General features: G+C 40.5%; 1 protein-coding gene across 3 annotated transcripts in view; it reads right to left on the reverse strand.

Moving 5' to 3' along the window:
• The window catches only part of LOC311033931 (CSC1-like protein 2), an 89,128-nt gene that overhangs the window by 46,461 nt on the left and 15,565 nt on the right, over window positions 1-27,102 (reverse strand). For all 3 annotated transcript variants that reach the window (XR_014599563.1, XM_084041666.1, XM_084041665.1), the window contains exon 2: window positions 3,591-3,830. Coding sequence is in view for 2 of the 3 variants with exons in the window: in XM_084041666.1 (XP_083897792.1) it covers window positions 3,591-3,752 (162 nt within the window). In the remaining variant the exon portion in view is untranslated. The remainder of the gene's footprint in view (window positions 1-3,590; window positions 3,831-27,102) is intronic.

Genomic DNA, 27,102 nt, shown 5'->3' on the forward strand with positions numbered 1-27,102 from the left:
TGACATTAAGCATCTAATGACACCTTTTGGGTTTTTTGGGGGTTTCGGGCCTAAAGGTATGGTAATTGTTTGGGCCGGGCAGATCCTCGAGCCGGCCCAGTAGGGCCCAGTTAGGGGCGGGCCTTAATTTTCAGGCTCGTTAAGAACTCTAATGAGGGCACCTGTGGCCCCTGGTGTGACTATTGTCACGGCAGACCCCTGACCAGTGTTGGTGCCACGTTTGGTGTTGGATCTTGGCAAGTCCAAATGTTACAACTAGGCCTGTCCCAATTATTACATCATCGTCTAATTATAATAAAACATTTATTTGAGATAATCACAATAATTTTTTGCATAATCGTCACAATCATCATAATCGTTTCCATGTTGAAATATGTATATAATATTATCAAACATTTTCAAAAACTAGTAAAAATAGCAGATCTAAAAGGGCAAAAATGTGACGCGTTTTGATCGGCTATTTGAAAAAAAAAGGCATGCCTCCATTTTACCCGATGGTCCTGGCTAACGGCTGGAACGATAACATCTCTTACGCGAGTAACAATGGCGGAGCGATCGCGCATACAAAATGAGTTGTTTTCCCCAGCGTAAAAAGTTTCGGAGTTATAGGCGTTTTAGAGAAGGAAATAGACCGGAAGCGGATGGGGAGCCATGTTTTTGACAGGATGATCCATCTGGCCCTTCCTTCTCAGAATCGCCTAGGGTGATCCCAGAGCTGCTCTAGCCCCTCCCGCATGGAAATAAACAAAAAAAACTAAAAGATTTAAAAAAACGTATATATACGTTTTTTAGGAAAGTTGGCACTCCACGGGTGTATTTGCAAAACCGTATTAATACGGTTTTGGCACTCAATGTGTTAAGTATAAAGTTATTCAATATTATGTAAGTTACTTGTCAAATCTGCCCTGTGGCACCTTCTGTTTACAAAGCCTAAAATCCAAACAGATTTTTTTCATTCATAGTGTTCCAAAGTTCAACGACATAAAAACGCAATTAAAGTGACAATTCATCGTTGAGTAAAATGCCATGATCGTGACAGCCCTGGTCCACCAACCCCCTCACACATTTTAACATAGGATGACTTTTTAGACCACTCGTTTCATTAATTGCCTCTTATTCATCTCCAGAATGGCAATGGATTCCTCCTCTGAGCTGAATGGTGAGGTTAACCCTTTCAATCCGGGAACGCATCTGTGTCATTTAAAGATTTTTTTTTTAAAGCCTGGAACATTTGTACAAATCTTTGAATATACGTACTGTATATGTTTTAAAGCGAACATTTTTAACTCCGATCTGCGCTTCTGGGGGTCCCTGGAACAACATATTTTGAGATGGAGGTCCGTGGCCAAATGCATAATTCTGGGTGGTCCTTCACATGGAAAAGTTGGAGCACCACTGCATATAGCAACATACTGTTAGGATTTAGAAAACATTTTTAGATATGTATTTGACCGCGGACCCCCATCTCAAAATGTGTTGTTCCAGGGACCCCCCAGAAACAAGGATTTGAGTTACAAATGTTGTTTAAAAAATATATATACATTCAAAGATTTGAACACATTTTCACGATTTTTCAAAAATAGCCCAAAGGCATCTTAAAATGACACACAGGTGCGTGTCCCGGTCTTAAAGGGTTAATGCAGAGTAAACACAGATGCAGCGTGCTGAATGGAACGCCAGGCTCGGCGCTGCAGACACAACCGTGGTTCCTCTTCCATTAGAAATGCACCACACACACACACACAGCGGGTCAATCCATTGTTCCTTTTAACACAATGGATTTTTCCGTCAATTAGCCGCCCGCGTCCCGCGCGATGCCAGCCAGCAGCACCAGTATAACCTCTGTGCAAACACAGCCTTTCATGAAGACACAGCCGTAGGGATGGAATAAAATACTCACATTTCAAATAGCCGAAGTATAGAGCGTCGCAGTTCCCGTCCACTTCCTGGTGCCGGAAGTAAATACTCAATGCATTTTTCCCATTGACTTTTACAAAGATATTTATATAAATTAATTTAAGCCTAGAATCAAGCTATCCAGGATACTGGTGAATCATGACCATAAAACGTTTGATTCTGTGAAAACACTTTTTTGAAAACGGCAAAAGAAAGGGTATTTATTAAATATAGTATATCATATCATTAAATATATATTTTTTTTAAATCACGGAAAAAAAGGTTTTATGGTCATGATTCACCAGTATCCTGGATGGCTTGATTCTAGGCTTAAATTGATTGATATAAATATTTTTGGAAAAGTCAATGGGAAAAATGCATCGAGTATTTACTTCCGGCACCAGGAAGTGGCGGAACTGCGACGCTCTATAAAGGTATGAAGTGGTTAATAGTATGTTTTGTAATAATAATCTAAATCTATAAAGTAACTAGTAACTAAAGTTTTTAAATAATTGTAGTGGAGTAAAAGTACAATATTTGCCTCTGAGATGTAGTGGAGTAGAAGTAAAAGTACTGAAAATTGAAGATAATCCAGTAAAGTGAAAATCCCTCAAAATTTGTACTAAAGTACAGTACTTGAGTACATACTTAGTTACTTTACACCACTGTTTTTTTTTGTGAATAGTCTTGCTCGGCTAACCCTCCTAGAGTCCTGCATCAGGAGCGGTCCTGTCGGTCTCTTGGGTCCCGTGACGCAAAACAATGAACCACGGTGGATTCAAACCCCTTGACTCCATGGTGGTGGGCAGCAGTGGTGGAAAGTAACTAAGTAGATGTACTCAAGTACAGTACATACGTACAATTTTGAGGTATTTGTACTTGAGTATTTCCAATACTTTTACTTCTACTCCAAAAAAATATAGCAGATCTACAAGCTCACAACGTGTCGCACCGCAACGCGTTGTGAGCTTGTAGATCTGCTATTTTCAAACATTTCAGTACTTTTACTTTTGGTAATTGAAAATCGAAAACTTTAAAATCGACTAAATTCTTAACTTAAAGGTGTAGTGAAATGAAAAATATGTTTTTCACACTTTTAGAGCATATCCGTGGTCATCATATGGGCATACCTAACAAAAGATGCCAAAACATATGATTTTTTTTTTGTGTGTATCTAAAGTCCCTAAAAAGACAATCTTAATTACTTCCTGTAAACGAAAACGTGCTGCGTGATGACATAACGCAGCCTTCATGAATATAAATGAATCTTGATTACATGCACCCGTTTGATTCCCATAGCTGCACGTTCTTCAAACACAGCTGATTTTAATTACAGAGCTACTCCGTTTTTAATCTCATTGAAGATGAGTGTATTACTCATTTTAAACTTAATCTGCACACTAAAATATGTATCTGAAAACATTATAGGTTAGAAATAAGCCAGGTAGTAGCAAACGTGCTTCACTGGCCGTCTCTCTCTCACTTATAAACAAACACTAGCCGTGTTGCCCACGGCTGAAGTGATTGAGATCCAACGTCCCATAGCCTGAAGGGATGGGACCTACTGATTGGTTTAGAGTCGGTTGAGCCGACGTTTCAGACTGAACCTTCAAAATAAAATGACCGAAAATGTCACTGCAGTGCATCTTTAAGTTAATGGATCATAGATATAATCGTCAACATCCCCCACTCACCAGGAAGCACATGAAGTCGAGCGCCAGCACGGTGGGCACCCCGCCGAACGGCAGGCCCTGTAGCACCGTGCTGCGGATGCGGGCCGAGTAGCAGTAGTCCTTGGACTCATTGTTGGTGGAGCAGTTGTCCTGGCCCGCGCAGGACGGCCCGCCCATAAACATGATGTATTTATCAACCCGCTGACACGCTGCCCTTGTGCTAGCCTGCTAGCGCCTCATCCTTAGCGTCCCGGACTCAACCTGCAGGAGAAGAGGACAAACAAGGGGATTTCAGTGGCGGCAACAGTGTTGGTTATGAGAGCACATTTTGATTTCGTTTTAGTCATAGTTTTTTAAATAAAATTCCATTTAGTTTCAGTCATATTTATCCTAAGATTTTAGGCCAGGGGTCTTCAACGTTTTCAGCCCAAGGACCCCTTAGCTGAGAGAGAGACGAAGCAGGGACCCCCATACATTGCATACAATTGTGTTACTGATTACACTTTTTCAGAGATTTCATAGATGGCTTCATAGACTATCACAGTGCTGTGTAAATTAATATTTTTGGTTCATTTCAGACATGTTAAATGTCATTTAACCACTTAAACCTTCAATACTTGGTACTTGATTTTCTTCTTTTTCCCTCTGCACCACAACCTCTTTGCCGAAAATAGCCGATCTACAAGCACACAACGCCTCGCAGCGCGAGGCGTTGTGTGCTTGTAGATCGGCTATTTTCGGCTAATGTTCATCAAAATAGAGATGCTAGGGTTCAAGAGGTTAATGTAAAAAAAAAAGATCCTATCACAACGATTTGGCGGACCCCCTAGAGTAACTCTGAGGACCCCCTAGGGGTCCCGGACCCCCTGTTGAAGACCCCTGTTTTAGGCGACTAAATCTACAGTTGATTTAGTTGACTAAAATTGGTTGCATGCTGAAAATAGCCGATCTACAAGCCCACTACGCGTCGCAATCATTTTAACCACTTTAACCATTATTGTATACTTTGGCTTTTCAAAAATAGCAGATCTACAAGCTCATAGTTTTGAAAAATCGTGAAAATGTGTGCAAATGGTTTAATTTTTTTTTTTTTAAGCGGACATTTGTAAGTCAAATCTTTGCTTCTGGGGGGTCTCTGGAACAAAATATTTTGAGATGGGGGTCTGCGGCCAAATACATATCATTTTGGGGGTCCTTGACATGAAAAAGTTTGAGAACCACTGACTTATTACATATAATAATAATAATGTATTACTTATTACTTGGAATCAAGAGTAATATATGATATCATTACCCCCCCCCCCCCCCCCCCCCCCGCAAAAAAAAGAGATGCACAACAACACAATCTGTTTAGACAGCACCTTTTAGAACTGAATCCATTTTTTTGTGTCAATGTTTTTGGCTCATTGGTGACAAGAGTCACCAATGAGCCAAAAAGGCTATAAAATAAAGCAGCAATCTCTCTTGACATTTTAAACTAAATGTGTTCAAAAGGCAGCCAACAAAACCTGTGTAATATGTAATATGTAAAAACTAATTTATAGTAATATGGTATAATATTACTGTTTTGGCAGAGTTTACACTATTCGTTACTGAGTAAAATAATAATATTTACAGTAATATATTAAGTTACTCGTCCAGCCGAATACTGGAAACAATCATGATTATACGATTTTCACGCATATTGTTTTTTTTCCCGCAACAGTCTGGAAGTATAAAATAACATGAGGTTTTATTACAATAATACATACAAAACAATACATACTGTACAAATAAACAAAAAGTGTCTCTTTGGAAGTAAATATAATAAACCTCCATGTAGGCTGCAGGACCTCTGTCTGCCAGGCTCTTCATCTGTATTATTAAATACAATGTTCAGTTCTACATTTCTTTTGAACTTGAATAAAGAACGTTTTTTTCTTATCATTATTATTTTTAGCTTCTGTGGTTAATTCATTGAGATTTTTTAAATCGTGGTCAGTAGTAAGAAAACAGTTATAATCCCATCGCTAGGTAGCAAGTAACCAAGTACATTTACCCAAGTACTGCATAAAACGTTTCACGTCACAATTATTGTGGCCAAAATAATTGTGATTAACGATATTATTGCGATAATCACAATATGATTAAAATGTAACCTTTGCTAACCGCTGTACAATTAAATTAGTCCATGAGCCAGAGCCCCAAAATTGAGCCATGATCATCAAATGGGAGGGCAAATCCAGGTTTGATTTTTTGACCAGCTGTACATCTCTAGTTTACAGTTTGGCATGATAACCATTGCAGACTAGTAGCGTAGTGGTAGTTATCATGCTTTGAATGTGTGGACCCCTATATTGTTAAATGCAAATTGTATGCTGACTAGAAGTTCGGGCCGCTACGCGGCCCGAACGTCTAGCGTGACGCGTCGTTCACTTTGCAGTGCCACCTTACAGGCACCTCACAGTGTGAGAGAGAGTTTTGTGCTCTCCTAAATCCACGGCAGGCTTTGAAAGTACCCACTTCAGAAAGAGGTGACGTGCATCACCTCTCCAATGACCAAAACCCACTATGGAAGCCGTCGAACTGGTGCGATCTGACGGCATCCTAGAATTTATAGGTAGGATGTGATGTCATGTGATGTCATGCTGTCGTGAGATTACGTCACACTGGCGTTGTCATCGTGATGTCAGATTACGTCACACCGTCACACTGGCGTCGCATACGGACAACCGACATGGCGCAGGATTCAAATTGTATATATAGATGTATGTGATATGTAGGGTTGTGAGTTCAAATCTCACTGTGACCTCACTATGTGTGTGTGTGTGTGTGTGTGTGTGTGTGTGTGTGTGTGTGTGTGTGTGTGTGTGTGTGTGTGTGTGTGTGTGTGTGTGTGTGTGTGTGTGTGTGTGTGTGTGGGGGGGGGGGATGTTATTTTTTTCTGTTTCTTTTTTTTTTCTTAAATGTTTATCCCACGATTTTGTAACCCATTTTTTCACCCAGTGCCAATTGTCTATGTAATCCTGGGCGCTACACTCCCTCTGCCAGCCTAGGGAGAGCCTAAAGCCGAGCTCATGCCTCCTTCAATGCATGAGAGCTAGCAAGCCGCTTCTTATCACCTAACAGGGGGGGAGGTCCCCTGGTTAGACGTAGCGCGTGGAAGGAACACGTTATACCAACCAGTTCCTTTCCCCTCCGTTAGGCACCCCGGCTGGCCAGGGGGAGGCAGTATAGAGACCAGTATTACTTCATGTTTTTGTGAGGGTACCTACCCTAGGAGACACAGTGAGAACATGCAAACTCCACACAGAAAGGCCCTTTCGCCAACCCCACCTAGGGTATGGGCACTGATGACGCGGAGGAGAGAACACGCCCCCCAGTGCCCACAGCGTCCCCGGTGGGAATCGAACCCAGGACCTTCTAGCTCTGAGGCGACAGCGCTACCGCGCAGTTGGTTTTCTGTTTCTGTTGGTAGTCATGGTTGCCAGTTCCCACTTGATGTCATGTGGGAGTTCAGACTGCTCCAGACCATAATGAATAACTGATAGCTTGCATAACGTCTTCAGGCTAGGACTTAAATCTAACATGTACAGGTCATCAGTGCGTATGTAGTTTGATTCGCATCCTCCAAAGATGATGATACGATCTCCCACCATGAGACAGCCCATCCCAGACATCCTACACAGGTCTTTCCCTTTGGGCTCAACCTTCTTCCAGGAAAAGGTCTCTTGACTGAATTTCCACAGATCATTGAAGTACTGGTTCCAGATGCTGCCACAAAATATGTACAGCTCTCCATTGTAGGCAAAGGCTGAATGACTACTGCGTTCTCTTGTAAGAAGCTGTGCAGAAGGTGTGCTCAGCCAGCAGTTGGTCTCTGTGTCAAACACTCTGATGATGTTACAGACAACCCCTGGGCCCCCATAGCCCCCAAATAGAAACATATTTGTCCCGATGATGGTGGCAGAGTGACCATGTGAAACAGGTGGGGGAGTTCCTCTGGTGTTAATTAAAGACCAGACCATTGTGGTGATGTCCAACGTGTAGATGTCATTAGTGTATCTTGTCAGCCGGGTGTTTCCTCCATGAATATACATGACCTTCCTCAAGACACAGGCTGAGTGGTAGGACCTCTCCTCTGGAACAGTACCAGAAATATTGGGCTTGGACCATCTGTGGTTGTCAACATCAAATGAATAAAGCACGTTACAGTAAGGATATCCCCCCCAGATGTAGACAATATCTTCTACCAGAACAGCTGTGTGGCCCCAGCGAACGCAGGGAACCTCAAGGTGACGTTTTCCTCTTCCATTTGTCCATGGGGGCAACTTAATCCAGCGTAGAGACACTGTGTTGAAGATGTGGACATCAATCTGGTCACTGTTGTAGATGTGGTTATCAATCTGGTCACTGTTGTTCTTGTTACCGTATCCTTCAAATGAGTACACCTTGTGTCCGACTACCACAGCAGCTGGGTAGTAATTCTTATGTCCTCCTTTCAGATGTACCGTCCAGCGAAACATTTCACACACCAGCACCACTGTGAATCAGTGCATCTAATTTGCAGAAGAGGTTGTTAGAAGGCAGGGCAAGTTGCTTCCAGAAGTTGCTGAATGGTGTTGTGTTGGAAAATACAATAACGACATTTAAAAGGACAATTATGTCTGATGTGATAATGATGTTGTGATGTCATGGCGTGATGACATCATTATGGAATAGCTAATGACGTTACTCAACCTGAATGTCTATTTTAGCAAAATCTATGATCAGAATGTTGTCAGTACTATGACATCAGTAATCCATATTTGGGCCTATTGAGATAAAGACACTATCTGTGTGAATTAATGACTCATCTGACATCTCTCTCTCCCTCTCCCTCTCTCTCTCTCTCTCTCTCTCGAAAATAAGTCTTGTAAATATCCCCAATTTGAAAGTATATGCTGAGAACCAACATGTTCCTAATGTCTATAAAAACAAGAGGACCTGATTATCACAGAGGCAGACTTGGAAATAGAGGACTGAATTTGCTGTGCCTGTGTCCCAGAAACCCTGAACCTTCTCCCTGACATATCCCTCCCTTGGTCTTGTCATACACTCCTCCTTTGTATACTATCGGTCTCTATATTTTTTTGAAAAGTAAAACTGAAATGTTCACCAATACAACAGCCTCCGTCTACCTTATGTTATGGGTCCCCACTTTCCACATAACTAACTCAGCTTACTTGATAAACTGATCATTTGGTCCTTCAAACTCTCTCTGTCATATGAAACAAACTCATTAGTTAATGTTGACTTGGTGTATAAGAAGGTAAAACAAACAAAAACAAAACTAGAATTTGGCCACCAAAAGGTTTTTGTTTTTGCCTGCTCACAGTATTTTCTTATTTATGGAGTGATACATATAGATATTGAATATTCCCTAGTTAACCTTTGACTAACATCTTAACAAAATGAAATAAGAATGTTGACTGGCTTTGTCCAATGTTCCAATGTTGATTCTGGAAATGTATGCAAATTTGGGCATATTTTCCTATATAATGCCTAATTGTAAAACAATTTCAGAAAACTTGTAATACGATAAAGCATTGTCTTCATGTAAGTAATCAACTGGGGACGTTTCATTGTGATAACTATTAGGGGCGGCAGTGGCTCAGGGGTAGAGTGGCCGGGTAGAGTGAACTGGAAAACCTTAAGGTTCCCAGTTTGATCCCGGGCTGGGGCACTCCGCTAGAGTTAGTGTCGAAGTGTCCTTGAGCAAGACGCTGAACCCCTAATTGCTCCCGATGAGCAGGTTGGTGCCTTGCATGGTTTCCTCCGCCATCGGTGTATGAATGTGTGTGTGAATGGGTTAATGGCACAATCAATGTAAAGCGCTTCGGATAGAAGCGCTATATAAATGCACCATTTACCATTTACCATTTAACTATTTCTTTAACTTTCACATCCTATTCAATATCATTTATATAGGTGAAAATAACAAAATGTGTGATAAATATGAAAAAGCTACTCCTGTGGAAAGGTTATATGACCCTATAAACAATTTAATATAGGTATGGTTTTGCCCACTCATTTGTAAATGAAATCTTGTCTGGCTCATGGACTAAATGTACAAGCTTATAGATCTGCTATTTTCGAAAGATTATGACAAAGTTTCAAAACCTGTGCAAAAAAAGTGCAAAATGGGACATTCGGCATTATGAGTACTTTCACCTTTGGTACTTGAAGTATATCTTGATACCAATACTTTTGTTCTTTGACATCAAAGCTGAAGACTTTTCTATTCCTTTTGTTGTGCTTGTTGATTCATTTCCTGTCTGTCTGTCTTGTGATGGAGGACGGGGAAACCTTGACTAAATACAAGTAACTCACTCAGACCTGATGTCTGTCTGTCTGCCGCGCGTGTGCACACACACACACACACACACACACACACACACACACACACACACACACAGACACACACACACACACACACACACACACACACACACACACACACACCTTGTGTCACCAACACTAATTCCTGTAGAGTGACATTCATCCACCCTCTGATGACCAACTTACAACCTTGTGTGACACACACACACACACGCGCGTGCGTGCGTGCGCGTGCGTGCGTGCGTGCGTGCGTGCGTGCGTGCGTGTGTGTGTGTGTGTTACTATAATTGTGAGGACATCAACCTTTTATGACGGAACTTTTATGAATGGAACATCCTGTCTGACCCAAAGCCTTTCCTGTCAGACCTACAGCTTATACACTATAGCTCCAGACAACATTCTTACATCATATCAATGTTTTGGTTATTAAGAAAAAATATCAATATCGCAATGAAGAAATACTCTGTTACAAGTAAAAGTCTGGTATTCAAAATTGACTTGAGTAAAAGTACAAAAGTATTGGTATCAAAATGTACTTAAAGTACCAAAGTAGAAAGTACTCATCATGCAGAATGTCCCATTTTACAAGTTTTCAAATGTATAATGTATAACAATAGCAGATCTACAAGCTCACAGTGAGCTTTTGTATATCGGCTATTTTCAAATGGCTGAAGTGGTTAATGTATGCTTTGTAATAATAATCTACAAAGTAACTAGTAACTAAAGTAAAAGCCCAATATTTGCCTCTGCGATGTATTGGAGTAGAAGTAAAAGTACTGAAAACTGGAAATAGTCTAGTAAAGTAAAAACATACCTAAGAATTGTACTTAAGTACAGTACTTGAGTAAATGTACTTAGTTACTTTACACCACTGAACACAGAGTATGTATAACCCTGTTTGACAGCTAGCTGTATGGACAGGAACACATGGCAGCTAGCTTAGGTCAGAGGTCTAGGTCACAGGTCACCATAGACACAAGTTTACTTCTCCAAAATAACTACACACTGGATACACTGTAGGGCGAATGCAGTTATTATAATGAGAACTATGTGCTTACTAATACTTTCCTCCACACATGCAGACAAAATCTCTGCCACCGCAATGTGGAATGCCCTGCTGCCACCATCAGCCATTAAAAGATGTGAATCATTGGTTTCTTTCCACATTGGGCTGAAAAAGTATGTCAGGAAACTAATGGAGTTAGATATTAAGGGGATAGTTCACCCAAAAAAGATATATTGATTAGTCACCCCATGGAGACTTGAATTCATGGATATTGTTTTGTTTTTGTCGCATTCCTAAGCCAATAATTTGATGACCAGCTAAGCGGGTAGGCAGCGGTTCCGGTAGGAGACACAAAGGAGACTCTCTGTGTCTCCTACCAGAACCACTGCCGGTCATCAAAGTTACAAAACAAAAAAAATATCCATGAATTCAAGTCTCCATGGGGTGACTAATCGATAGGAAAAAAAAGTCGTTTTGGGGGTGAACTAGTCCTTTAATTCCCGTTGAAATGATGCCACTGTTTTTCATTTTTCTCCTGTGTAAATATATTCGCATTTGTTGATGACATGCATTAACGTGTCAATATTCTATGATCTGCTGATGCATTGAATACAAAGGACCACAATGGAAACAAGTCCCCAGGACTTTTTCTACATGTTATCCTTTTGGTGTGAAATTGCACACCTGGCAAATGCCCCACTTTCTCTCTCTGACGAGGCTCTTGGACTTTCCACTGAAGTGCCAATGACAGACCCTTTTTAAATTCTCAGATGTCGCATCTGTACTATTAGTCAGAGAGTTCAAAGCTATAGCTCCTTCAGTACGGCAGACAGACAGACAGACAGACAGACAGACAGACAGACAGACAGACAGACAGACAGGCAGGCAGGCAGGCAAACAGACAGACAGACAGACAGGGTGGGGTGATGTTTGTCAGCCAGCCTTCAGTGGTTTTAATTACATTACATTGAGACAAATCAGCAGCATTTCATTCAGCTGTTATCATATCATGACTGAGCAGGAATCAATGGCTTCTCTCTTGGCATCGATGCTGCATAGATAGACATCCTTGCAGTCTGTGCAGAAACCTTGCATCAACATAAATTCAACTTTTAATGTTGGTTATTTCTTTTCCCGTAAATGAATGCCCTTCCTTATCAAACAAGAGTGTTGTGCAAAAAAAAAAAGTGAAAATAGCAGATCTACAAGCGCACAGTAGATCTGCTATTTTCACTCTTTTTTTGTTTTTTTTACATTCTGAGAGTGAGAGTGGGTTTCATAAATTTTGAGCTGATGAAAAGCATTAACAAGAGCGTGTGACGAAATAATAACTACATTGGATACTGCATTTATTTTCCCTGAAATGTGACGGTTTAATAATAATAATAAAAGCTCAAATGTATATAGTACCCATTACCAAAGACACTTTACATGGGGGAGAGGAGAAAACAAGAAATGAAAATCATCTTTTTTAGGAAAAACGCTAAGAAAAGGCTAAGACTATGAAATAGGCTCTATGCACAGCAGCCATATTGGAAATAAATTGGGCCTCTTCTTGCTTCCTTCACAGGTGTTACCAATGATACTAATGAAGGCTCTGTTCCATTCTGGTCAGGGTGCTGATATCGTGCATGTTGGCTCACTAGAAACACTCCATTTTGGTTCCCAGATGGCCCCTTATGGTGGGTGTGTAACTCTGAGAGTGTACAAATGGAACCAAATGGACCCGTAAGGGTCCATTTGGTTCCATTTTGAATGCCGGACTTTTCCTTTTAACAATTGAGTACTTTTCCCACCACTGGTTTCCACCCCCAACAGTGATGATGTGATGAAAGTGAAATGTTCCTGAGTGAGTGGTGAGTTCAGAGTCTCTCTCTCTCTGATGGATGTGTGTCTGCAGTGAGGAGGGAGGGCGGGACTGACTGGCGGGACAGACAGACAGACAGACAGACAGACGGCCTCTAAAAGCCAACGCTGGCAGAACACCAGCAGCCATCGTTTTAAAAGCCTTTTCATCTAATGAAGTGCTTTGAGTTTGGCTGCTGGGATACACTACGTGCTGTACCGGTATGTAGTCTCGCTGTCGGACTGGAAAACATTTTAATGTACCAACAAACACGGGGAAAATGGGGGGAAATAGAAGAACCTGTTGTTAACCTATTGTTATTAACATTAAAAAGTGGGAATTATGGAGATGCAGGGTTTCTGACGCCGACAGCAACGATATGCCTCGCTTTGTGAACTGATGATGACACACACAGACAGACAGACAGACAGACAGACAGACAGACAGACAGACAGACAGACAGCACAATGGTTTCAAAGTGCAACTGGTATGTTTATCATAATGTGCATATCAGACACACACGCCTTTAAATGCGTAGTAGAGGTGATCACCTCAACATACTAGGGCTGGTAAATGAATTCCTTTTTCATCCGAATATAATCATTCATATTCGAATAGAGAGCGTGGCTTCCGCTCAATGTACAAATATATCATTTTTTATCTGATCAGAGCAGCGCTTTACTGGCCATGTAGTTGCAGCGCTTGCAGTCACTTGTTATAACGAACCCCTGATGAACGGGGGCTCACTTTACCAGGGGGTTTGCGGCCGGCGGCTCACGTTACGGCAGTTTACTGTACCCGGTACATCTGTAAGATCAGAGCACGTATTTTCCTCGGCAGGCAACACTGTTAACAAAAAACGCTCTTGTGGATATAATGGTGACCTGTTTTACAATAACAAGTCATTTTCTATGGGTAAAAATATATATAATAATATTAATAATAATTAATATTAATAATAATAATAATATTTGAATACATTCAATATTCGGCACATTTTTAAGACCAATATTCAAATATTATGTATTATGAGGAGCGTTAACAGCCCTACAACGCACCATCATTCACCCGAAAAACACCATCCAGATTAGAGGAGAATGGCGAGAGACAAAGTGTCATCGACAAAAGCAGTGTTTCATAAACTGTGGCTCAGCACCCCGAGGGGGTTCCGCACAAGACTTTGCGGGGTCCCCAGATGATTAGCTTAATGTGCATATACTGTCGAGTGAGATTTTTTCCGCACTCGACAGTAAACAAACCAACATACAGTATAAGTGTATACATGGTATCTGCACATTTCTAAAGAGACAATTTAAGACTTTTTAAGTACCTCTAAAAATATATAAATGAGACACACTACACACTGTAGTATAAAGAAATGGTAAAACATTGGCCATTGGCAATTATTACCTAAGACAGAGGCTGGCAAAAAAAAGAGAAAATAGCCCATCTACAAGGTAGCTTGTAGATCTGCTATTATCTGTGGAACCGAGTCAAACTAAAGATAATGCCACGACTGCTACAATTCCAAGTGCTTGTCAGGGTGGGTGGTCCCCGGTTCAAATTATTTTGGGGGGGTCGCGGCCTGAAAAGTTTGAGAACCACTGAGCCTACGTTGCTTCGAGGAAATGTGATTTACGTGACCGACCGGGGTGGTTTACCAGGCTAACGTTGCCTGTGGAATCGCCATTAACTTGCCTTTCTGTGTGGAGGTCATGCAGGTTCTCTGTGTGTGCGTGTGTGTGTGTGTGTGTGTGTGTGTGTGTGTGTGTGTGTGTGTGTGTGTGTGTGTGTGTGTGTGTGTGTGTGTGTGTGTGTGTGTGTGTGTGTGTGTGTGTGTGCGCGTGCGTGTGCGTGTGTGTCTCTCTCAGTGGTGGAAAGTAACTAAGTATATGTACTCAAGCACTGTGCTTACGTACAATTTTGAGATATTTGTACTTTACTTGAATATTTCCAATTTCCAATACTTTTACTTCTACTCCACTACATCTCAGAGGCAAATATTGTACTTTCACTCCACTACAATTATTTGAAAACTTTAGTTAATAGTTACTTTGTACTAGACTTAGATTATTATTACAAAACATACATTAACCACTTCAGCCCTATATACATTTCGGCCATTTGAAAATAGCCAATCTACAAGCTCACAATGCGTCGCATCGCGACGCATTGTGAGCTTGTAGATCGGCTATTTACTCTTATGTAGATGCTAGATACTCTTATGTAAGTAAAACATGCGAGTAATTTTTCCTCCACTGGGGTGTGTGCATGTGCGTGTGCGTGTGCGTGTGCGTGTACGTGTGCGAGTACGTGTGTGTGTGTGTGTGTGTGTGTGTGTGTGTGTGTGTGTGTGTGTGTGTGTGTGTGTGTGTGTGTGTGTGTGTGTGTGTGTGTGTGTGTGTGTCCTTCTAGTCCCCTGGTTGCCTCTCACACCATCACACAGTAGGGGCTGTCACTCACTATCAGGACATTTTAGAACACAGTGTCAAGTAGTACAAGTAGTTGCCATTGATGATTTGTAAACAAACATTGCGTCGGGCAGATTTGACAAACACCTGGTAAGTGGTAACTTGAACATACAAAGTCTATTACTGATATATACTAAAGAAATGTTTTGACAATGTCTGACCGCTCCCAATAATCAAAATAAATAATCTACTATGGCCAAAACAGGCCATATACTTAAAGGACCACTTCACCCATTTTCAACCTATCTTCGTATAGCTCATAGAGCTCATAGCTCATGAGCTGATATAGAAACATACGTTTTTCCGAAAACCGTTAATTTTTTTTAGAAGACATAAGTAAGAATCGGCCTCAGGTCTTAAAGGTCTTAATGGGTTAAACCCTATTATTAGTGAAAACGGCTCCGTGTCCGTGTGGATCCCAGGCTACAAGGCAGTGGCATTAATAATAAGTGAAGTTGTTCCCTAGGGAGGGGCTCTGCGCGGCGTGGCTGCTCAGTGCTGCTCAGGATGGGTCAAGTGCAGAGGACACTTCTACCCCTGAGGGGACATTAAAAGTAGAGCAAAATAAATCAAGTCAACAGATCGTTGCTGTTCGGACAGAAACCTCTTATCTCCGGTGGTGGAAAAAATGACTCACATGTTTTACTTAAGTAAAAGTATCAATACTGCAATGTAGAAGTACTACAAACGTATTGGTATCAAAATGTAATACATTTTTTTTTAAAAGCTTGAAAATAGCATATCTACAAGCTCACAATGCGTCGCATCGCAACGCGTTGTGAGCTTGTAGATCTGCTATTTTCAAGCTTTTTTAATACCTAGGCTGTTTTTTCAAACAGCCTAGGTATAAAATAGGGCTAAAGTGGTTAATGTATGTTTTATAATATCATAATTCATATCTGACAAGTAACTAGTAACTAAAGTTTTCAAATAATTGTAGTGGAGTAAAAGTACAATATTTGCCTCTGAGATGTAGTGGAGTAGAAGTAAAAGTATAGACAATTGGAAATACTCCAGTAAAGTAAAAACACCTCAAAATTGTACTTAAGTACAGTACTTGAGTACATGTACTTAGTTACTTTACACCGCTGAATACCACCACTTTCACTGAAAAGCATCCCATGTTCTGGAGTTCTGGGAGCCTTGAGTTAAGAAAATGATAACTTCACGGGACCCATACACAACTACACAACCCATACATATGATAGTTAGCCTACAGTACTCACAAACAATGAGAGTGCGTTGTCTTCACATGCTAAACTGTCCTTCTACAAATCCCATCAGATTAGCGCCGTTTCTCCCTCTCTCTCTCTTTGCCGACATGCCGAGTGTGCGGACAAACGCATGCCCTTGTTTATGTGTCTCGCAACGAACATAGAAGATCTACAAGCGCACAAACTACTGGAACTAAGAACTAAGACGAGGCATTTTATGCTTGGCTGCGCGTGGGTGTACGTCGTGCTGGGAAAATAGCCGACATAGCCAGCCAAAATAAACTTAAGTCAACTAAATCAACCGACTAAAATCTTATGATATTACGTCAGCTTAAACTAGACTAAAACATTTCAGACGACTAAAATATGAATATAAAATATGGAATTGTATTCACAAAGACTATGACTAAAACAAAATAAAAATAAAAAGCCAATGGAAGACACTAAACTGACGGCCGACTCTTGAGGTTGCGTGACAGGGCATGACTCGCAAAAAAACAACAAAGTTGAACTGGTTTCAACTTTTCTCAGCGCTGCAATGACGCAACGAAGTGTCAATCAACTATAATATGTTTTTGTTTCACCAACTTCCACTCCCCACTGTTGAACAGGGTCTGTAACTCTGAGAGTGTACAAATGCAACCGAATGGACCCGTAAGGGTCCATTCGGTTCCATTTGTACACTCTCAGAGTTAAGGTGGTCCTTGACATTAAAACGTTTTGAGAACCACCGGTATTGTAATTGTATAGCAGACGTCAAGTCCACATAACCGGCTCTGACACAGCGTGATAAAACCGGTTGCAGAAAACCGTTCCAAATATGATGGAACCGATTCCGGTTAACCAATGTCGGATCCGGTTTCTCTGGTTCCTCTGGCTCCGGGTCACAACCCATACCTGCCACACACTTTACGTTGGATTACTTTACGTTAGGTCTCAGCTGCATGTGAGACTAATTTAGTCATAGTTACGTGCCTGTGTGAGTGTATGTACTGTATGTATGTGCATAAGTGTGTAAGCATGATAGGGGTGTAAGGTGAGTATGTATGTGTATGTAAATCTGTGTGTGGAGCCAGAACCTCATTCTGTGACCTACTAGTCACAGAGTATGGCATGGTGAAGCATCGGTGTGTAGCAATGGGCCCATATTCCGTGGTTAAAAAGCCACACAGTATGGTCTCTGCCGCTTGGTGTTGGTCAATGGTGAACCAGAATCAAACTGTACTTCTTTTCCTGTCTTCTGCCTGGAAAGTCCTTCTGAATTATGCCTTTTTTTTCCTCTATAATAATGTTTGAAAATTATATTTATTTTGTATTGAAACTTTTGTTAATTTTGGAACTTTTGTTACTCTTCAAATTAGACTATGTAAAAGTTGTCTTTTGCTTAGATTTGTCTTAGCTTTGTTAAAACAAATGTTTGCCTAGATTTCTTTTTTCTTTCTTTTCAATTTATCTGATGAATTTAGCTTAGTCAAACCAATGTGTTACTACTTTTTATTTTATCTTCGAAACCAACGTTTTTTTTTCAAAAAGGGTAGGCAAAATAAGCTTCGGCTTCAGCCTACACCTTTTCGGTGCCACTTGTATAAGTGGACTCAAATGTATTTATGTATGTATTTTTTGCTCTTTTAAAAATGGACCGAAATAAAGATTTACTACTACTACTTACTACTACTACTTGCAACATGCAACTACTTGCAACCATTATCCCCAATGGCAATTGCAAGGAGTTGCATTGGTGTGGACTGGCCTTAAAACAGTTTTCTTGCGACTAGTTGCATCGGTGCGGTCTGGCCTTTATGTTCTGTATCAGTTACTGTTCTAATGCCGCAACATATGTACACGTCAGCATCTGCTGCTATTTTTCACCTCATGTACCTGTTACCAGCTATCTCCATTTTTTTATAAATCAGTGCGTGGGTGGGTTTTTACAAACTTTGAACCAATGAAAAGTATTAAAAAATCACTTCTGACTAAACCTCCTAACTCCATTGGGTCCTCAAACTGTCGGACAAACCACCTGGTTTGATCCCCATTGATTAGAATGACTAAGCCAGACGGAAACCCTATCTCCACACTCATGGTCAAAAAAAACCTCCTAACTCCAGTACTCCACTAAACTTGAGCTAACCAAAGTGATGATAATAGGCGCTATGCACAACAGCCATATTATGGCTTCCTTCACAGGTGTTACCAATGATACTAATGAAGGCTCTGTTCCATTTAGTGTAGCACAGTAGTTCTCAGATTTTTGAATTTCAGATTTCCACAACCCCCATAACTCTGAGAGTGTAAGGGTCCATTTGGTTCCATTTGTACACTCTCAGAGTTACACACCCGTAAAGGGCCATTTGGGAGTGTTTCCAGTGAGCCAACATGCACAATATCAGCACCCTGACTCCGTCTGACCAGCATGGAACAGAGCCTTCATTAGTATCATTGGTAACACCTGTGAATGTCTTACAATATGGCTGCTGCGCATAGAGCCTATAAGGACACATTCAAGTATCTGACAATGTATAAAGTCACCATAACAACTTTGATGAGGCACTATTGTGTTGTTCTAAAAACATGTTTCGTTTTTTTTTTTATTCTTGAAAAGTTAATGTTTTGGACATGGCTGGTTTCTGCCAGACAGCAGAGATATGCTATATGTATGTACAGTATGTAAATATATGTTTATATATCAGGATTTGAACTGTTTTTATTGTTGTCTCCCTTGCTCTTCTTTCTATGTTCATTTTTCTCGCCTTTAATTCCTGAAATCTAGATGATGAGCTAGTACGAGAAAAAAAAGAGTTCCACCCACTTGTTTCCACCTGTAAACCTGGGATGAGAAAATAAAAGTCATTCTGATTGTCACTGCCCTTCTCTCTCTGCTCACAATAGGCTCTATTCACAGCAGCCATTATTATGAAGAAATTCACAGGTGTTACCAATGATACTAATGAAGGCTCTGTTCCATTCTGGTTAAGCAGAGTCAGGGTGCTGATGTTGTGCATGTTGGCTCACTGGAAACACTGCTACACCAGTGAGTGGGTCTACAGTTGGGCTTCCAAATGGCCCCTTACAAGTGTGTAACTCTCAGAGTTATGGGGGTCGTGGAAACCACTGTGCTAGACTAAATGGAACAGAGCCTTAGTATCATTGGTAACACCTGGGAAGGAAGTGATAATATGGCTGCTGTGCATAGAGCCTATTCCTGCTCCATACTGTAAATGAAGAACTCATTGCTGTTGTTAAACCAGTTCCCTGTGCTATAAACCAGGGGTTCTTCAACAAGGGGTCCGGGACCCCTAGGGGTTCCTCAGAGTTACTACACGGGGTCCGCCAAATCTTTGTGTGGTAGAATATTTGTTTTTCACATTGACCACTTGAACCCTAGCGTCCCTATACTGAGGGGAACATTAGCCCGAAAATAGCAGATCTACAAGCTCACAACGCCTCGCAGCGCGAGGCGTTGTGGCTATCGGCTATTTTCGAGGCTATCGGCTATTTTCAGCAAAGTGGCTTGGTGTAGAGGGAAAAAGGAGCAAACCAAGTACGGTCCCAAAGGTCAAGTTTACCAAGTATTGACGGTTTAAGTGGATAAATGTCTGAAAATACACATTAACATGAATCCAACATACATGAAAAAGTTGAATCTGCAACACCATTTTATACAGTATATGTAGTGGGGGTCCCTGCTTTATCTCTCTCTTTCTCAGCTATAACAAAAACATTGAAGGCCCCTGATTTCAACCTTTACATTTTGGCAGCGTAGCTTGAACAACACTATATAACGCCTTAATCTTCTGGCTGTCGAGGCACGTTAACCACCGTGTCAGTGTACCGCCCCCTCTTTTGTCTAGGATGACACTGAATTATTCATGTTAAATGTAAATGAGTTCATGTAAATGACAGGACATCATGTGCGGGCACATGCATATTTATCACGTATAGTCAGTTTTCATTTGCTTGGGTGAGAGGATACTATAAAATGAACGACGATAGCTATCAGCTTGAATAAGACCAAAAAATTATAGTGGAACATAGACATAAATTGACCAAACACAGAGTAGGGATGTGTAAAAGTGACTATATACTATATTTATATTAATAACAATTATTTGAATATTATTTTACATTATTGTAACTAAACCATTAAAGACGTGGTGAAATGAAAAACAAATTTCATTTTACACACTTTCTTTGTGAATTTCTTATATCAAAAGTCCCTAAAATTCATTTTTTTAATTACTTCCTGTAAATGCAAAATAGAGAATAAATAAATATTACACACATACTAGGTATCCTCTAAAATGTAGTTACTATGGACAGGGTTTGGATGACAATAGCCTTTGCAACAATTTTTTGAATATATATATATCTCTGCTGTCCGGCAGCAACCAGCTAACTCCAAAATGTTCATTTTTCAGGAAATGGGAAAAGGTTGGAGGTCAAAAGGGGGTGGAGCCTGGAGTCAGCAACACCAGCTAACTCCACCCCCCTTTGGGTGGACTTCACTGGTTTAGCAGAAAGTTTGAGGATCCAATGGAGTTAGCTGGTTTTGTCAGAAGCACTTTTTAATACTTTTCATTGGTTCAATATTTGTTTCACCAACACACAGACGTAAAGGGTGTTCAATAACACTGATTTATGGGGGGAAAAAATGCAAAAGCGTCAAAATGGAGTTAGCTGGTTCCTAGTCTCGCGTAGCCAGACCCCACAGAAAATGAAAAACAGCGACCTCTGCTTTTCTGATATTCTGTGGAGTCTGGCAGGAGTATAATGTTAGACTAGAGCGCAGGGAAACACCGGTTTCATGTCTGCCTATAGCGCATCACTTCCGGTTGGTGCGACCATGTTTTCATTCCCACTAACAATATTTCTACACGGAACACTAACACCACTTCTCCCAGAGAACATGGATGGTTTTGGTTATAAGCCCACTTGTTTCTATGATGAAAGAGTAATTTAAAATGTGAATATCTTTCCGTGGTTTTGTCCGCTCCGAGGACGCTATTGTTAAATTAGTTTCGGCTAGTTTCGAGGGGGGGAGGGTGGATCATGGTGGATGGACACGTTAATCCCGCCCACTACATTTGATTGGGTAAAGCGCGGCCCACTTCCTGATCTGAAGGCACGCCCACTTTTAGCCAATGCGCACTGGTTAGGACGAACCGCTCCGACAGATTCCACCGCAGGTCGGAATCTGTTCTTGAGAGATTAGCTGGTTCCTGCCGGACAGCAATATATTTATTATAATATTTTTTTGAATATCGATTTGTATCCTAAAAACGAGTATTAGAATATTCGATTATTCTGACCCATCCCTACCACAGAGCTCCTTAAACCAACCACGGACCAACCACGTTACATCCATTACAACCCAACCCAGCAGGAGCATAGCTGAGATTTCTCTGTCAATTTATGTCCTAAAATATCGTGATCGCACGAGAACAGACGACATGGGACAATGACCAATGGCCGGGTCATCGTGCACGTACTATAGGTCACAAAACTCAAATAGAGGAGAAGAAGCGCACAAACCTATATTAATACATACGTTACAAAACATACAAACGTTTGCTGAAAACAAATAGTGTGTCGTCTGTCTGTCTGTCTGTCTGTCTCTCTCTCTCTGTCATGACCATCGTTCTGTCTCCAGTGGTGGAAAAAGTACTCAAATTCTTTACTTAAGTAAAAGTACCAATACTGCAATATAAAAATACTCTGTTACAAGTAAAAGTTCAGAATAAAAAATGTACTTGGGTAAAAGTACAAAAGTATTGGCATCAAAATGTACTTAAAGTACCAAAAGTAAAAGTACTAAATATTTGAAAATAGCAGATCTACAAGCTCACAACGCGTCGCGATGCGACGCGTTGTGAGCTTGTAGATCGGCTATTTTCAAATAGCCTAGGTATAAAATAGGGCTAAAGTGGTTAATGTATGTTTCATTATATCATAATTTATAGTAGCTAGTAACTAAAGTTTTCAAATAATTGTAGTGGAGTAAAAGTACAATATTTGCCTCTGAGATGTAGTGGAGTAGAAGTAAAAGTATTGGAAATTGGAAATACTCAAGTAAAGTACAAATACCTCACAATTGTACTTAAGTACAGTACTTAAGTAAATGTACTTAGCTACTTTCCACCACTGTCTGTCTCTCCATCTGTTTCCTTTTCCATCTCCCACTGCCTTGTCATCTCTCTATCCACCCTTTCCTGTGTCCACCATGAAGTTTCCATCCCCTGTCGCGTTGTCTCCTTTTCTCTCCATCTCTCAATCCTGTCATCTCTCTCCCTCTCCCTCTCAGTGTGTGTGTGTGTGTGTGTGTGTGTGTGTGTGTGTGTGTGTGTGTGTGTGTGTGTGTACACAGTTTCACTGTACTCAGTGTTCAGTGTTGACTTGACAGAGTGCAGAGGAACTCATGAGTCATCAGAGGACACAGACACACAACACTGTAACCACAATACACAACACACACACACACACACACAACACACAACACACACACACCCCACAATCACATTACTGTACGTAACACAACACATGCACAATTTACAGTGTAAGCATTTAGCAGAATGCTCTTATCCAGAGCGACTTACAGTAAGCGAGGTGAACACTGTGTGTAGTGCTTCAGTGAACCAGTGGTGGAAAGTAACTAATAACATTTACTTAAGTCCTGTACTTAAGTAAAATGTTGAGGTATTTGCACTTTACTTGAGTATTTCTAATTTCCAATACTTTTACTTCTGCTCCACTACATCTCAGAGGCAAATATTGTACTTTTACTCCACTACAATTATTTGAAATCTTTAGTTACTAGTTACTTTGCAGATATAAATTATTACATTATAAAACATACATGAACCACTTCAGCCCTATTTTATACCTAGGCTATTTTCATTATAGCACTTTTACTTTTGGTACTTCAAGTACATTTTGATACCAATACTTTTGTACTTTCACTCAAGTACATTTTTAATTCCGGACTATTACTTGTAATGGAGTACTTCTATATTGCAGTATTGGTACGTTTACCTAAGTAAAAAATTGGAGTACTTTTTCCACCACTGCAGTGAACTAGGATCACAGGTAAACCAAGGACCAAGCATCTGTCTAAAAACAATATGATGAAAATCATAATCTCTACATTGAAACTATAGGACACCAGGTAACCAATGAACCTATAGCATCTGTTAGTTTAAATTACCAGCTGTCTGAAACACCCCAGAACCACATCAGTGTGCAACACGACATGGTCATAGCTGAATGGGTATAGAGAGGCCGCCTGGGAAACAGAAGGTCTCAGGTTCGAGTCCCCGGAAATGTTCTGCCGTAATCTGAAGACTCACCTCTTCAGACGCCCCCGTAGCTCGTAGCATTTGACCTAATCTTGACGACTATGCAGTCTTACGCAAAGGTTAAAATGTCATTTAGAATGCATGTTATTTAGACCTAGAGATGCTAGGTTCATTGACCTGGCATCCTATACTGTAGCTTGCATAGTTTCAATGTACAGATGATTTATTTTGATTATACTGACTGATGATAGGTTCTTGGTTTAGAGCTATACTGTCTTTGTGCATTTGATGTATTACCTTGAATTTAACATGTAAGTCGCTCTGGACAAAGAGTGTGTGCTAAATGCCTACATTGCAAATTGCAATGTGCCGAGGTGTCACCGAACAAGACACTTTAACCCCTAGCTGCCCACTGCGCTCCCTTGAGAGAAGCACTCAGCTGGGTGAAACTGAAAACAGAATTTTCCCCCGTGGGATGAAATAGGTTTAATTACTATTAACACACAATGCAACAACATAATCACTACTACACTCACATACACAACCTACAAACTTCAACTCAAATCAAAGTACACATCTTGTCCTGTCTTCAAGTATGGAAGTACACATCCTGTACTAACTTAAAGGAAGGGAAGTGATGTTTTTTGGTTAAAACAAAACGTTTTTAGTTTTTTTGTTAAAAGGTTAAAGTGCTATATTCTGTTACTAATCGTTGCTATAGATTGTTTGTTTAGTAACAGGAGTCTCACCTTTTTTATCCTCCTTTATGAGTTCTCTCTCCTGATTGGATAAAATTGGTATCCCGACCTGAAAATAAACGTTCTACGCTTTTAATAAAAGAGCTGGAGAGACAGGGAGACTTACTGTTACTGAACTAAACACTCTACACAGCAATTATTAATATCACAATATAGAGCAATTTAACAAGAAATATCACTCACCCTACCTATAAACTATGAAGGTACACAGCTTGTACTGCCTAACTGTACGACACGTACAACTTATACATAGTGTTTTCACTATAAAGAGAAGAAGTTACAGTCTGAAAATAGCTTCTTTAATGACGGGAAACATTAGTGTTTTATTACAACACGCAGGACACTGATCCTTTAAAAGACAACTACTGTTACGACATTATCGACATATTTTGGCTTCCTATAAAAGTTACGAGTCATCTTAACCCATTCAAACCCGGGAACGCATCTGTGTAACCACTTTTCACATGCACCAATTTTTCAAAAAATAGCAGATATACAAGCTCATAGCGCGGCACCGAGTGCCGCGCTATGAGCTTGCAGATCTGCTATTTTGTGAAAAAAAATTGAAAATATATTTTTTAAAGTGAACATTTTTAACTCAAATCTTTGCTTCTGGGGGGTCCCTGGAACTAAATATTTTGAGATGGGGGGTCCGAGGCCAACTAGTGCCACAGTGTGAGCTTGTATATCTGCTATTTTTTAAATCGACAAAGAAATCTAAAAATGACACCGATTCTTTTCCCGGCCTAAATGGGTTAAGATCTTTTGTTTGTAAAAGAATAATTCAGCTTTCAAAGATAGATTTCCCCCGGTCATTTTCAAACATTGAACGGTGAAATTCGACTACAGCTAGCCGATTCTAAAAATGGATGCATGGTGTTTGGACACTTAAAACTAAATCCTCTATTTTCTGCTACAGTACACAGTAAAGCACTCGGTTTCATATATCTTTTTTCTAACTCAGAGAGCGTACAAAAATGAAACCAAATGAACCCTTATGGGTAGAGGTTGTTTGGGTTGTGTAGTTCAGTGGTTCTCAAAAATGGGGTCCGGGGACCCCCAGGGGTCCTTGAGGGGGTTTCCAGGGGTCCCCAACAAAATGTGTTCATACAACATCCTTTTAACCCCCCTTTATCCCCTATATTATTTTATACATTGACTATTCAAAAATAGCAGATCTACAAGCTCCCAGCGCGTCACTTTGTGCCGCGCTGCAAGCTTGTAGATGTGCTATTTTAGAAAAGTTTTGAAACATCTTGAAAGTGTTTGAAACTTTTTGAATAATCTTGTTTTGTTTTTTTAACACAACTCTTCTCTTCTGGGGCTCTCCCTGGCTGGCACAACACTTTTTCAGATGGGGGGTCCGTGGCCAAATCAATTTGGGGGGTTGTCCTTGGTACGAAAAAGTTTGAGAAGTACTGGTGTAGTTAAAGTCCATACAGTGGATCATGATCCAAACATTTAAAATGCATCTTGGCCGCCAGCCTGCCAGCGTAGAACGTGACGTTTTGGAGCTTCAAACGGCTCTTGATCAGTCTGATTCTTTGAAGCATGACGTAGTGTGCAGACTTTTTATTCTGTCCTGCACCTGGCACTTTATTGAGTTGGACGTGCATGCTTTCATGTTTGTTTGTTTGTTTGGGTTGTGTGTGTAGTTACCTTGTTGTCATGATCAAACTGAATAATCCAATTTAGTCTCCTCTCCTCGTTGACCTACATTGCACGGTGAAGCTCTCGAAGTCACGCCTTCTAAATCCTAACCAAAGGTTTTCGGAATAACTTCAACTTTGTATTCCCCCCAAATAAGACACAGAGACTGTCCCGGATTGGCTCATATGGGATGCCGATGACATATTTCATCACGGTCCAAACATTAAGGACAGGGAAAAAATAATCTGTGTTCCAATGTAGTTATTATTTAGTCACAAGCTGAACAATGCCTTTCAAGACATAACCACTTTCACTTCTAGTTTTCAAAACAGCAAAAAAAAGAAAACACCAGATCTACAAGCTCACAACAACCCGTTGTGAGCTTGTAGATCTGCTGTATTTGTGCTATCTATGTGACACTGTAGTATGCAGAAGTGACATACATTCAGCCATCACACTCACACACACACACACACACACACGTCTGTAAAACTGCCGCAGTGTACAGTCACCATGTCGCCATTAACACACAAAGGCAGTCAATATGAAATAGACACATGTATAGATCTTCACATAACTCTATCTCTGAGTGTGCGTGTGCGTGTGCGTGTGTGTGTGTGTGTGTGTGTGTGAGAGAACCAGATGGATCTGCCAGAGTGAAATCATTAGCTCTAAATACGTGCAAGTTATTTTATTAATAATACTTGGAGTAATACTATGTATCTTTGCATTTTGCAGTGTTTTTAACGACACTTCTGGTAGCTATGTGGTCGTTAGAGCAGCTGTTCACAGCTTGTTTTTGTTGCTGGCGTTGCAACATTTATGGAAAAATGTTAAATGAAAGAAATAATATATATTTCCGCTTCCAAAGCACTGTGGGCTCATTACCAGCTTATATTTACAGTACTCATTACTTTTAAGTTAATTCACTTTAAT

The sequence above is a fragment of the Gymnoscopelus microlampas genome (assembly GCF_963454915.1).
Source record: "Gymnoscopelus microlampas genome assembly, chromosome: 2".
Classification (NCBI taxonomy): domain Eukaryota; kingdom Metazoa; phylum Chordata; class Actinopteri; order Myctophiformes; family Myctophidae; genus Gymnoscopelus; species Gymnoscopelus microlampas.